This window comes from Mauremys mutica, chromosome 9, assembly GCF_020497125.1.
Source record: "Mauremys mutica isolate MM-2020 ecotype Southern chromosome 9, ASM2049712v1, whole genome shotgun sequence".
Lineage (NCBI taxonomy): Eukaryota > Metazoa > Chordata > Testudines > Geoemydidae > Mauremys > Mauremys mutica.
In genome coordinates this window covers 20,977,977-20,992,294 of record NC_059080.1, presented here as the reverse complement: position 1 = coordinate 20,992,294, position 14,318 = coordinate 20,977,977, and the positions used below count along the sequence as shown (strand labels likewise).

Sequence of the window (14,318 nt, the reverse complement as noted above, 5' to 3'; positions counted from 1 at the left end):
TACTGCAAATTTTTAATAAATTACAGTTCTGGCCTCAAAGAACTTACAGCCAAAGTCCCCAATCTTACAAATATATATATATATATGCTTAACTTTAAGCACAATTAGTGCTACTGACTTAAAGTTAAGCATGTAAGTGCTTGCAAGATAGGAGCCAGAATTCACTGTGCTTTCATAGTTATTGCTTAAACAATGGCCAACACATGTAGTGAAATATGCTGTGCTGGCAAACCACACACATGTTTATTACATTTACTCCTGGCTTAAGGTAAAGCAATGCTCAGGTTATTGATTAAGCACAGACTAGGCAATAGCGCACGTAGCCCCTCCAATAGCTCACGTAGCCCCTTCACCAATTATGATATATTGCACAAAGGGAGATGGCTATGGGTGAACCAATCAATATGTTACAAGTAACTGTGATCTCATGCTCTTTGTTCTAATTACTAATAAAAACCCAGCTCAAGAGAGCTCGGGACGCCTGCTTAACAAACCTCTTGACTCCGCGTCTCCTTGATCCCAACATCTGGTGACCCCGACGTGATACACCGGATCCCGAGGACCCCTGCTCATCCGACTGGAATAGTCTAGGTGCACCCGCTGGAAACAGCCACTCGTGAGTATGGGGAGCGATTTATCAGTGCCACAAAAGGCTCATGCTAAGGAATTATTTAAGCTCATTGAGGGGAGCGGTTGCCCAGCGGTTACGCTGCGGCATGTAGAGGATTTTGTTAAGGAAATAGAATGTCAATGCCCCTGGTATCCCGAAGAGGGGTCCCTGCAGCAAGCAGATTGGCAAAAGATAGGAACACAGCTCTTTGAGACACCGAGAGCAGCAGTACAGCACCTGCTCATGTGGCAGCGCTGTACTGAGGCAGTGGGAAAACTGGGGCCACAGGCGTCTCTCACTGCCGCCCCGCTTCTCGCACTGACAACACCGCCTCCGTACCCGCGGGTGCTACCACCAGCGCCTGCGGTGTCGGATACGGGGCAGCGGCCCTCGGATCCCTCCGTTAATAAAGGAACTGATCAGCCTTGTTTCCGGGGGAATTGTGGGGGCTGCGTCCGGGCGGCGGTTGCGTTGGCGCGTGAGACGGGGGAATTGAATTTGGAGGAAGAACATCAGTGGGAGGGAGAGTTGCCCATGTTAATGCCTATAGCGGCAGGAGTCGATGCACAGGGCAATGCCGTCAGAGAGTGGACGGCGCTACCGTATACAGTACTGAGGGAAGTGAGAAAAGCTATCACAGAGACAGGCATCAGGTCTAATTTCGTGGCAGGCATCTTAGAAGGAATTGGAAATGGCTACATTATGGCTCCACAAGATTGGAAAGACTTATTTCGTATGGTGCTGACCCCCGCCCAGTATATGGTGTGGGACAGTGAGTTTAGGTTAGCTGCTGTGGGATACTCAACCCCAGCTGCCACGCCTGACCAGATTTATGGAGCAGGCCAATTTAGCACTATAGAGGGACAGTTGGAGTTAGACCCAGATACATATATTCGTACTAAACTTAGTGTTATGAGAGCTTTCAGAAGGGTTCCCGTAAGTGGGAAACCGACTAGGTCTTTCACAGCCACCCGGCAGCAGCCTGCAGAGCCGTATCCGCAGTTCATAGATAGGCTCAAGGAAGCAGTACAGCGGCAGGTTGATAACGAGGAGGCACAGACAGAGCTTTTACGGCGACTGGCCTATGAGCAAGCTAATGCTGATTGCAAGAAGGTACTGCAATCTATAATACATCGCCCCTCATACACTTTAGCAGACATGATTCAGGCTTGCGCGGATGTCGGTAGTCAAACCCATGCTATGGCTCTTTTGGCGGGGGCTATAAGACAAGGTAATAAACCCACGGGAAATTGTTTTAATTGCAAAAAACCGGGTCACTTTAAAAGCCAGTGTAGGGCACCCGGAGGGGGAGCACATAAAGGAAGACCCAGGAAGGGGGTAGGCCCTCCAAAAAATGTCCTAAATGCAACAAGGGGTATCATTGGGCAAATCAATGTCGATCAGGACTGGGGCAGGGAAACCAATAACCGGGCCCTCCCCGGGCCCTGGAAAAACAATGGGGGCGGAAGAATTGACTACAGCGCAACCGGCAACGACCGGCAGTGCTGGAATAGATTTGTATAATCAAGAAGAAAAATCCTCATTCTTACCGGGGGAAGTTCTTTTAATGCCTACTCAATTAAAAGGGCCCCTTCCTGAAGGGACGGTGGGCATTATACTCCCTCGGTCATCAGCAAGCAAACAAGGAATTATGGTAGTTCCAGGAGTGATTGATGCTGATTATCAGGGAAAAATATATGTTCAGTATTGGAGTCACCTGCCTTTTACTTTAAGACGAGGGGACTCCTGGGCACAAATGATACTGTTGCCATATGAGCTCCCTGGAGAAAAATCACAGGTAACACGTACAGGAGGCTTTGGATCAACCCGTACTGAAGGCGACAGCGACTCTTCCTTTCACCCACAGGTGGCGGCGTTGGTACACCGAATATCCCTGCACAAACCTCAACGTAAGTATAACCTCCAAGGTAAGTGGCTGACCGGTTTGTTGGACACGGGGCGGATGTTTCTGTCATAGCTGAAAAGGATTGGGAACCTAAATGGCCCTCTGAGATAGCCCCTGCGGTATTCGGGGTAGGAGGAAGCCAAGCATCTAAAAAGAGCTCTCAATGGTTACCGGTAAAATCCCAGGAACAAGGTCCCATAATAGCATATATTCAACCCTGCATATTGCCTTTACAGTTTAACATTTGGGGAAGAGATTTGTTAGAACAGATAGGGGCAAAACTGGTTTTGGAAGATGAGTAAGCCTCAGGCTCTTCCGTTACAGTGGAAAACTGATAAACCAGTCTGGGTAGAACAATGGCCGTTACCTAAAGACAAATTGGAAGCTTTGCAGCAATTAGTTGAGCAACAATTGAAAGATGAACACATTGAGCATACTACAAGCCCGTACAATACTCCTGTTTTTGTAATTAAGAAAAAATCAGGAAAATGGAGGCTCCTTCACGATTTGAGGGAAATTAATAAAATACTAGAACCAATGGGCCCCCTGCAGTGTGGCCTCCCCAATCCAAATTTAATCCCTTATGACTACCAGGTGGCAATAATTGATTTAAAGGATTGTTTCTTTACAATACCGTTACAGGAAAAGGATAGAAAGTATTTTGCATTCACAGTGCCAGTCCTGAACAATGCCCAACCCACAACACCTTATCATTGGAAAGTGTTACCCCAGGGCATGTTAAATAGCCCTACCATGTGTCAGTATTTTGTAAACACTGCTCTTCAACCTTTCAGAAATAAGTTCAAAAAGCTACTTGTATACCATTATATGGATGATATCTTAATAGCCGGTAGGCCCCTACCCACCACATGGAAAAGTGAGTTAACTGATATCTTAAGTCAATCGGGTCTGGTAGTAGCCCCGGAAAAAATACAGGAAGCCGAACCTTTTCAATATTTAGGTCATAAAATGCTTGCAGCATACTCCATGCCCATACTTCCAAAACTTACCTTGCCAAACAAATTAACATATGTAGTACTACAGCAAATTCTGGGATCCATAAATTGGATAAGACCGTATTACAAGATTCCCACTTCTATGCTAACTCCACTGTTTAATGCCCTAAAATTAGGAAGGCAACCGGGAGACATAATATCACTAACAAACGAACAACGGGAGGTAGTGCATAAGGTCAACGAAGCCATGGCAGAAAGGTGGGTAGATAGAGCAGTACCTGACGTGCCCCCGTCCTTAATCATTCTTGGGGACACTAAGCAATTCATGGGGGCATTACTTCAACATACAAGTGAGAGAGAATTTATCCTCGAGTGGATGTATTTACCACACACACACAAAAACACACTCGTCCCATTGTCTGGAATGTTTGCTCAATTAATCACTAAAGGACGCAATCGAGCACTAAACTTGTTTGCCATGGATTTAGTAAACATTATTATCCCCATCCCCATCGCCACCTGGGAAGTTGCATGTATGCACTCGGAGGAGGTGCAAATAGCCCTAGCCAATTATGTTGGGTCTGTAACTTACCATACTCCCAAGGATCCTCGTCTCCAAGTTGCTCAGCATATTCCACTGAAAGTATTCTACTTGGTATCTCCCGTTCCCATAACAGAAGCTCTTACCATTTTCACCGATGGTGGCCCCTCCAGAGGGGTGGTTGCTTGGAAGAAAAATGACCAGTGGAAATCCCAGTTTACCTTACCGCAACGCTCTCCTCAGCGTGCGGAGCTAGCTGCGTTAATTCTTGCCTTTAACACATTTTCTGATCAACCAGTTAACCTCATAACAGACAGTTTGTATGCTGCCAATGTTGTTAGTAATATTGCTTCTAGTTGTGTTACTGCATCTTTGGATAATAATTTGCTTGGTTTATTTCTTTCCCTACAACTGATATTACGTCACCGACGACATCTATTTTTTATCGCACATGTTAGAAGTCATCAGCCTTTCCCCGGAGAAATCTCGCAAGGCAATGCCTATGCTGATAACGCCTTAAAGGCTTTCCCCTGCTCTCCTATGGAAAGTCACTCCTTACATCACCAAAATGCTAGGGCATTGGCCAAGCAATTTTCCATACCACTATCTGATGCACAAGCGATTATTCAGCAGTGCCCTGAGTGTACTGGAAACCTCGCAGGACCCGCTATCGGGGTAAATCCTCGGGGGCTAGGTGCAAACCAATTGTGGCAAATGGACGTCACTCGGTTCCCACCATTAGCTCCCTGGTCCTATTTGCATGTAGTCATAGACACTTATTCTGGCTATATATGGGCAACGCCACAAAAAGGGGAAAAAGCCAAACACGTCTGTAATCACCTCATTCGTTCCTTTGCAGTGATGGGAAAGCCATCAGCTTTAAAAACTGACAACGGCCCAGCCTATTGCTCTTCAGCGATGGCAGCGTTCTGCACGCGATGGGGAATCACGCATACCTTTGGCATCCCATACAATTCCCAAGGACAAGCCATTGTAGAACGAGCTAATCGCACATTAAAAACTGCCCTCCTGCGGCAAAAACAAAAAGGGGGAATTGTCCCCGGCAGCCTGACAGAAAAGGAAGAATGGCTGGCTCAAGTACTGTTTACACTCAATCATTTAAATCTATTACCTTTCAATTCTCAATTTTTCACCAGGGCACAACGGCATTATCAGACGACCGAAGTTCTTCCTGCTCCAAAGGTAACCTATCGTCAGCTACCTGGCCCGGAGTGGAGCGGACCTGTGCCACTAATCACCTGGGGGCGCGGTTACGCAGCTGTATCAACACCAAGCGGCCCGCTCTGGGTACCTGCACGATACGTTCGACCATACAAGGATGGCGTGGCATCAGGGACTGAGCAACCCCATCCCTGACTTCAACATACACTTATATGATGAACAAGGAAAAGTAACAACGGGCCGAAAACGAGGGGGCCAACGAAATGCACCTGTCACATGGGGCCAAGTAAAGAACCTAGCTAATCAGGCTGAACAACTGTTGGAAAAAACAGGACAAGAGAAAACGGCAGAGAACTATATGATGGCATTAATAGCCTCCTTAAATGCCAATTCTGTACTTTTGTTAACAATAATTATTTTCAGTTTAACTACTGTCCCTACGGAAGGGGGACCGATAGTGACTGGGGGGGTTCATCTTAATATATGGGAGGTATTTGCAAAGACTTTAAACCAAAGTACCTTCTGCTTAACGGAGCAGAGGGCGGTGGGGGAGGTGCTAGAATTATGCCTGCAAATTGCTTAAAAACAAAAAGGGGGAGGTGTAGTGAAATATGCTGTGCTGGCAAACCACACACATGTTTATTACATTTACTCCTGGCTTAAGGTAAAGCAATGCTCAGGTTATTGATTAAGCACAGACTAGGCAATAGCGCACGTAGCCCCTCCAATAGCTCACGTAGCCCCTTCACCAATTATGATATATTGCACAAAGGGAGATGGCTATGGGTGAACCAATCAATATGTTACAAGTAACTGTGATCTCATGCTCTTTGTTCTAATTACTAATAAAAACCCAGCTCAAGAGAGCTCGGGACGCCTGCTTAACAAACCTCTTGACTCCGCGTCTCCTTGATCCCAACAAACACAGATTGATAATTTTCTAAGTCAGAACCAATGAATCCTAAATGCAGTTACACAGTGTGGCCCTGATCCTGCAAGTGGAAATAATGCGCTACCAGATCCTTGAATCCTTGTGGAGGCTTGATTAATTTTAGGGCTCCACATGGGTACAAGAATCCATCTGTGTGGATCTTCTTGCAGGATCTAGCCCTTACGTAAGAAAGTCAGTGGAACTATTCATGTGTCCAGATACTCGTGTATTAATATTGGCAAATTTGTGCCCTGATTGATGCCAAATGTCTCTTAAATTGTAAGCTCTTTGGGGGCAGGGACTTTTTGTTCTTTGTGCATACAGTGCCTAGCAGGATGGGGTTCTGCTCTATTATTAGGGCTCTGATATGCTACCACAACACATCCTACTAATAAACAACAATCATGGTTTGTGAGCTCCAGTGATTTTCCCTGTACATATTGCTTTGTGTGCCCTGGCCTTTCCTTTCCTTTAGCAGATTTTCTGCTCTGCCTTTTAAATGTTGTTCACGGTCCTCGCCCATTCCATTCTCCCCAGTTTTGCCTTTTTTCTATTTGATTTTTCGATCAGCTCCCGCTGCGTGATCCATTTATTTCCTGCCCCCCCCCTACAATGTGCTTGGGGGATTCCAGCTGGGAATTGTCCTTCCCCAGCCCGTGCTGCACAGCACGCGCCCCGTGGCCTTAGCAAGGCTGCGCTCCGGGGAATGGGTGGCCACGAGCTCGGGGACGGTCCTCGCCCAGCGCGCGGCTCGGGCCTGGAGGGACACGCTCCCGCTCTGCCAAAGCGCCAGGGCTGTAACCCCGACGCCGGGCCTCCTCTCAGCGCCGAGGCTCGAGGAAGGGACCACGCCCCGCCCCGCGCATGCCCAGAGCAAAGCTAAGCGCCAATGGAAAATTGGCGGCCCAAAAACTGAGGGCACAGGCGCTTCCCTGTGGCTTCACTTCTCCCACTGCACATGTGCATAATCTCCGCGCATGCTCGGTAGGAACGCGGGCCGCCATTTGCTCATGCGCAGGAGCAGACAGAACACCGCTGGTTTGGGATGCAGGACGCCTTTTGTTGATCCCGCGGCGGGGCTGGGCGGCGCTAGGACCCGGCGGATCCGGCTCGCACGCGGGTTTTTCCTCCTCCTCCTCCGGAGAAAGCGCGATGGCGGCCCGTTAGCGGCGCGTGCAGGCGGCGGGGCCGGGACTGCGCCGAACGCACCGGGGCCATGGGGGGCGGCGCGGCCTGGCCCCCTGCGTGAGGCGCGCCAGGCCCGCGCGTCCCCTCCGAGCGCGGCGCGGCCCGGCCCTGCGGCGGCGAAGGCCGCCTGCCCTCGTCCCGGGGCCGGCGCATCCGCCCAGGCCAGGGCGCGGCGGCCATGGCCACCGAGCTGGAGCCCCCTGCCTCGGGCGCGGCGCCGCTGGAGGCGGAGGAGGACGAGGAGCACTGGTTGTACGGGGGTAGGTCACCGGGCGGCGGCCGTGCCTGCGCCGAGTCGCCGCGGGGGGTGCGCTGGGCGGGATGCTCCCTGCGCCCGAGCACCCCTCGGCCGGCGGGCGGGCGGGCAGGGCGCGGGGTCTGTCCGCGCTGCACCTCACCCAGGCTCCGGCTCGGCTCTGGGCCCAGCCCGCCCACAGTAACCAGCCTGAGTGGGGCCAGCAAGCGCTCATGGCCCTGCTGGGGGAGGGGGGTCCCAGCCCCGCGGTGACGGGGGTCGTTCGGCAGTGTGGACGCAGCTCAAGCCGCAGCCCCGAGTCTGTATAGTGCAGTGTGGGCATGTTAGCGCAGCTGTGAGACTGGGGTCTAGCTAGTGTAAAGCCAGGCTTAACGGTACCGTGTGGATGTGCAAGTGCAGGCTTGGAAACACAGAGTACATAGACCCAGGTTTGTAGCGCTGTGTAGGCATAGCCTACGAAAGCCCTCACTAGTCAGAAGGCAAAGTAGACTAGGCTAGAGCACAGGCACTCTCCAGATTATGGTCTGCCTTCCCCTGAGCTGCTGAGCAGCCACATCCCCTTCTCCTCCTGGAGAGGTGATGGAGTTGACTAATGGATGTGTAGGTTTATCTGGGAGCCTCTCCATATCCAACCAGTACATGCCTATGTGATGGTCTTGTATTAGATTCCACTGACCATTGCAAGATTTTATGTCGGGAGTGGAATAGGGATCATGGGTTGTGGCACTGCTGATAGACCACAATCAAATGAAAGACTCTTACCTATTTAACCTGTCTAATCTATCAGTTTTAGTTTTTTTTCTATAGACTCCATGGGGTTTCTGTAGATTTTTCTCCTTCCCTTTGCTGACGTTTGTGTGTATGTACACACATATACCCTATTAATTTTCCTTACTTTGTTGTCCTCGCCATTGTGTGTGATACTACAGTCATCCTTTACTGGCTTATGTCTGTTTCAGATTGTAAACTCCTTCAGGGTAGAAACTTGTTACTTTCAATTGTTTGCAAAGGGTCACACATGCTTATGGCACTATATCAATAATAATAAGTCTGAATCCACTACCTCGGCTGGGCGAGCTGGAGTTGGAGTTGACCTTCCATCAGAATTTTTTTCTTCTGTCACAGTCTTGGATGCTGTTTAATACAGTATAGCATTTTTTGGCTTGTATATGATCACTTTTTAACAGTGATAGGATAATGAATTAAATGGGCAGAATGAAACTCTAATAGCAAGACATTGACGTGCATAATAACTTTTAAAATCTGTCAGGTAAATGCATATTTGGGCCCCTGGATGGATGCAAGTGGACCCCTGTGCCACTTGGGGATCCATATGTATCCAAGTGAAGGGTCAGAGCCTGGGTTTGCTGGCAAAGCATTCTTGGAACAGTTACCAGGCATCTTTTTCAGTGCTCCATCACTCCATGTGTTTCCTACCATTGTGAGACCTTACATTTTTTTTGTCAATTAAGGTCAGTATATTTTCTGGTCTCTTGATTTTTGCTTTTGAAAACTTCTTGACTTGAGGTCATGTTCCCACCTAGCCTGGTCTCTCTCCCACAGAAAAAAATGTGTGAAGACTCTTGGAGCCAAGATCCATACCTGGCTTGATAGGTGCCTTTATTCATTCTGTTGCATAATCTGGGGTCTGGCATTCAAAGGCCTTTTTTAATTCTGTCAGTTGTCAAGGATGCGTAATCTTACTTTTTCATTGCTTTATTTCATATTGAGCTTTGCTTGGAAATAAGCATTACTTATAATGTGTGTATATATGATAGTTTTTTCCCAAAAGGCCCAGACTGTGTTATAAGTTCTGATCACTTTGGGTTTTGATTTAATATGTTATTTTTATCATATTTGCAGATGACACCACTGGTAAGCAAGAAGATGGGCCAATTGCTAGGTAAGTCTGTAAACTAGTCACTCATAACTGTATCTGCTGGAGGGGAGAAAGTTGTCTCAGCATCAGGCTTGTAATTCCTAGATACTTCCTAGATACCTAGTTTCAGATCTTGACAGTCAACTCATCCCCTTGCATCGCAACAAATTGAGTTGTATGAACTTTACTGTTGGACATCTTTTGGATGTGACCTTCAAAAACAAGTTCAGTGGTGATATGAAAAGTTACACTGGATCATTAATAAGATTAGAGGATTCTCTCAGTATCCTTGACCAAAATCCCCACCCCCCACCCCATACTTGTGCAGTGTGGTATGCACCAGCTGTGCCTCCCTCCACCCCAGAGGTCTCTGCATTTGAATATTTTTTGTATGTGTAAATATGATAGGAATTTCAGGATTGTTGAGCAGATGCCATAAACTGGAGTTCAGGGTGCTGAAAAATGCAGAAAATTGAGCCCAGTGTTTGCTGCACTTTGGGACCATTACGAATATTCTCCTCTTTGGAGCAAGTATCCTAATTCAACCAATATGAACACACACAAGCAAACTGTGGACTATCTTACTGCACGGTTACTTAGCAAATGTAATATCAACTATCCCTCATGACAAGGACAGTCTCTGATTTTAGACATAAATGTACTGCTAACCTACATAAGTAGTGTTCTTGTCTCTTTATGATTTACATGAGATTATCAGAAATGCTCCATAAGATAAAGGAGCTACATCCTTCAATTTATTAATGTTTGCAAATCACTTTAAAACCTTGACTGCAAATTATTATTATTATTATTATTTTGCTTCCTGCTCTTATTTTTCTTATAGTCCTCATTTTGAGTCTTTGTCCCACATGTAAACTTTGTATGGGTTATGAGATGTGCCAACAAGATGATTATTTGCTAAACTCTTTGTTAACCATTGAAATTCCAGTATGATGTTCTCTCTGAATATGTTGACTATCCGTGGGAAGACAATGTACACCAAATTATATGTCTTCAGTATCTCTTGACATTCTTTGATGCAGAGGATTTTGTGAAATTATAGCAGTGCTGTAAAAGGGGCTGTTTTATTACGGCGCAAAGGGTTATGTTGGGATTCAGGGGGCGGAAATAAAATGCCCAGGACTATTACAACATAAAAGTGATGACACTAGTCCTGTCAAAGTGATTATTTGTTCACTCTTCTTAAAACTGTAGGAAAGTGGCTGTTACTTTATAGATGTGTACTTGAACTTTCAATTCACAAATTGTAATACACATCCACAGATACTTCCTGTGATTTGAAGCTGAAGGTAACATTTGTTGCTTTTCTTTAATTCGGTGCTGGCTGATCAATAATCTTGGATTCCGAGACAATTCTGTGGTTTAAGATCAATGCTCTTAATCGCTTTTGATTTGGTAAAAGAATGCCAAAGATTTTGGGGAGCTATCTGTGGCAGTTTCCTCCAGTGGTACTTCTCTTTATCTTTGCACAATGACTTGATGCCTGTGACCTTGGAGTTGTGGAGTGATCTTCTTTTTGAAGCCTGTTATGCTAATTTGGTAACTGAAGTGCTTTTGCTACCACCTCAGGAATTTGACCATAGTGGTACCTATGCTTACTAGGAAAGCTGCTGAAATCTTTGTCTGTACTTTTGTTTAATCTTGGCTTGATTACTGCAATTCTTTCTTTGTGAAACTTTCCACTACCTTTCCTCCAACATGACTGTGCAGCTGATAAAGAATTCATTTAGCCTGCTTGCTCAGGTCTGTCTGTCAGTCTCTCCACAGTCTTGTCTTCCTAGCCTACTAATAAGAGAGCTCCATTGGTTTACAAAACTGCAGTGGGTTGACTTTTTTATTTTATTTGATTCTTGGTAACCACTTCCAAGATTTTGTATTGCTGGGCTCCATTGTGTCAGTGTGATCTTTGGCTTCCTTGTTTAGAAGGTGTCTCCTTTTGTGCAGCCTCTAAAATGGCTTTAATCTGTTCAGTGTGTGGTCTCTGTGTGTCATGTGTTTGCAGGATCTAACCCTAAAGGGAGCAAACACTCACTAACAGGCATGGTGCTTATCCCCATGAGTATCTTCATTGACTTCAGTGGGAGTACCCCCAGTAATAAGCTTTGCTCAGATGTAAGTGTTGTCATGTTTGGGCCCTTAAGTCCTCAGTTAAATTAACTTTAAAAAAAGGATTCTATTAGAATTTCAAAATAACTCTCCCAGTTCCATGGCTAAATATGCCGCCTTCTGATTTTTAGTTCCATAACACATAAGGTACATATGATTTTTGTTGAGACTGGCTTGCTTGGAAAATGCAATAAACAATACTAACATTTGCTCCACAACCTTAGTTAACAGAATAAATATGAAAGTGCAATAATGTACATTAGGATTAATTTGCAATGAATAAGGAAATAGGATGGTCTATGGGATTGTTAATTACCTGTCCTTTAATCTCCATGTGACTGGTTAAAATTCAGCCCAAGTCCTTAATAACTGAATGTTGTTAATGTTTGATGGCTTGTAGAAAGGGAATCAATTGATCTTAATCTAATTCCTACTGGGCAGGTGTCCTCTTCACTTAAAAATGCCTGTATAAGTGGCACTCTTGTTGGCAGTCTCAGGGAAAGGCCAATGATTGAATGGGCTATGGAGACTGAACCACCTTCTTACCCTTAGAAGTAGTGGGGTTGAGGCAAACTGGGAATCTTTCAAAGCTGCTGCAAGTGCCTTAGCTGATCTGTGGATAAATAAGTGTTTGGTGTGCAAGGCTGCCCATCTGGTATCCTTCAGGAACTCTAAATTGCCTTTCACCAATAAAAGCAAAACCTACTGAGATTGAATTTGAGCTAAATACTCTGCTACCAGTCACCAGAATCAAATATGTCTCTTGGTAAAACTATGATCAGAATATTATCTTGATTCTGTACTGATGGGCACTTTGGAAACATGAATAGGTCGCTCCATGGCTCAAGTGTATTTATTTTGGTCTGTTATATTTGGTAGACATGCAGAATCTTCTCATCCTTTGCAAGATGCTCCTCAGGAGAGCCGGCCTGTCACCAGTGAAGACCGAGAGATGTCACAACATGTATGTGTTACAGCTATAACTGCTGGATGTGGCTATTGCGGTGCAGTTAAATATTGGTGTATAACAAGGCTCAAATAAAAAGGAGCTACTGCTTGTCATCTTAAATATAGCGTATTACACCTATACCATAACAACTTATTAATTAGCAATTCTGGGTGCTAATTACAGCATGTAGTTTTTCTACCTAAAACACCTGTGGTCAGAGTATTAGGGGTTGGGATTGCCAAGATCTACTTCTGACTCAGCCATTGACTCCTGGGATTACTCATTTTGAACCTCTCAACTCCTCTGTACCTTAATTTCTCTGGCCCTGATTCAGGATAGAATCCCACTGAAATTTGTGGGAGTTAGATGTATGCTTAAGCGCTTGCCAGAATCAGAGCCTAATGTGCAAAACTGGTGTAGTAACACTCCCAGGCAACTCCACAGGGCTGTGGTGGGAGTTAGTCTGAAAATGGTTCGGACATCCTTTGGATGAAAGGTGAAAAAATATTCGTGTTTTTAAAAAAAATAATTCTTGATTATTAACTAAGTGGAAAAGGATGTCTTTGTAACAGAATCATTCTTCCTAACTTGTACTACTTTATTGAGCTTTTAAGACTTGTGTTCTCATCCAGGTGAATTTCTTGAGTGTAAGTATCAATGAGTCCCCATGTATCTGTGTTACTGTTAGGCCCCTCCGAGTGGTGAAGATGATGAGGAAGACAGTGATAGCGACAGTGATGATGATGATGATGATGTGAAAGTTACCATTGGCAACATTAAAACAGGAGCGCCATCATACATGTATGTATTTCTGGTTACAGTGCGTGCTGTTTGTTTTAATAACCAACTTTCTTATCATTGTGATTCAGGGGGGAAAAAGCAGTTGATCTTACCATTTTAAGAGGCAGTGAGTTTAATGGCTAGTGCCTGTTTCTGGCATTGGTTTGCTGGGTGACCCATCTGTAAAATAAGGCTAATACTCCAGATGTCAACTGCTATCGTGTTGAATAATTAATATTGGTGGCACACTTGACTGAGTGAAATAGAAGGTGGGAAGTAGTACAAGTTCTTAAAATTACTTTAATTCTTGAGGTTTTGTTGAATTTAAATGAAGAATCAAACTAAACAGCAGATGAATTAAATGGAAGCCCTGAATTCATTAATTGTTTCAGCTGTCCAATTCTTCACAGCTGAGGTATGGTGAGACCAGTTTTGCAAACCAGCCACCTGTCACTGAGATGGTTAAGAATCTGAGTCTGAATAACATTTACTATTCTGTATTAGGTGGAAATAAGGGGGCAGCATTTCTGGTTGCTGCTGGCAACCATCATCTTAAGGAAACCTTTTTACCTGTTCATTGCAGTATATTCTAATCCTTCGTTGCAAGGATTACTCCCCTCTGCTTTTGCAGGAAGGGTTTGGGGTCTAATGGATCATTCTAAAGAGTGATGCTCCATTCATTCAATCACTGATTCATTAGAATTTTCCAAACATCCTTTTTTGGATTCTGTGTTTTTTCATTGTGAACCAGAGTGCTCCCTTCCTTTCTCATATTCTGTACAGACTTGCTGCTACAATTCTTTCCCCCGTTGCCCAGCTCCATCCTAATTCTTAGTCACAAGTATGCGCTCTGGCAGGATGGTACCTACAAACATTGGGGAAATCATCAGGCTCTGCTTCCGAGTCCAGACAATCTCATGTGTTGCTGCTTATCTAAATGTACACTGCTGGATATCCATTTCAGTATGCTGCCCTCTCCACCATCAGTAGCTTTACATGAACAGTGTAATCTA

At 45.4% G+C, this 14,318-nt stretch overlaps 1 protein-coding gene and 1 long non-coding RNA gene across 4 annotated transcripts in view; both read left to right on the top strand.

Moving 5' to 3' along the window:
- The first annotated feature begins 600 nt into the window (after positions 1-600).
- Positions 601-5,851, top strand: LOC123377080. The gene is made up of 3 exons (XR_006582076.1): positions 601-616; positions 2,478-2,520; positions 5,171-5,851. It is a non-coding gene; the product is annotated as an uncharacterized LOC123377080 (long non-coding RNA).
- A 1,237-nt stretch (positions 5,852-7,088) lies between these two features.
- The window catches only part of LOC123377419 (pre-mRNA 3'-end-processing factor FIP1-like), a 32,759-nt gene continuing 25,529 nt past the window's right edge, over positions 7,089-14,318 (top strand). Inside the window, exons 1-5 of one of the 3 annotated variants that reach the window (XM_045030321.1) lie at positions 7,534-7,574; positions 9,434-9,473; positions 10,734-10,759; positions 12,456-12,540; positions 13,214-13,326. In XM_045030321.1, coding sequence (XP_044886256.1) covers positions 12,529-12,540; positions 13,214-13,326 — 125 coding nt within the window. In that variant the 5' untranslated portion in view covers positions 7,534-7,574; positions 9,434-9,473; positions 10,734-10,759; positions 12,456-12,528. Of the gene's footprint in view, positions 7,111-7,171; positions 7,575-9,433; positions 9,474-10,733; positions 10,760-12,455; positions 12,541-13,213; positions 13,327-14,318 lie in introns of those variants that run through there. The other 2 variants (XM_045030320.1, XM_045030319.1) reach the window with 2 other exon arrangements.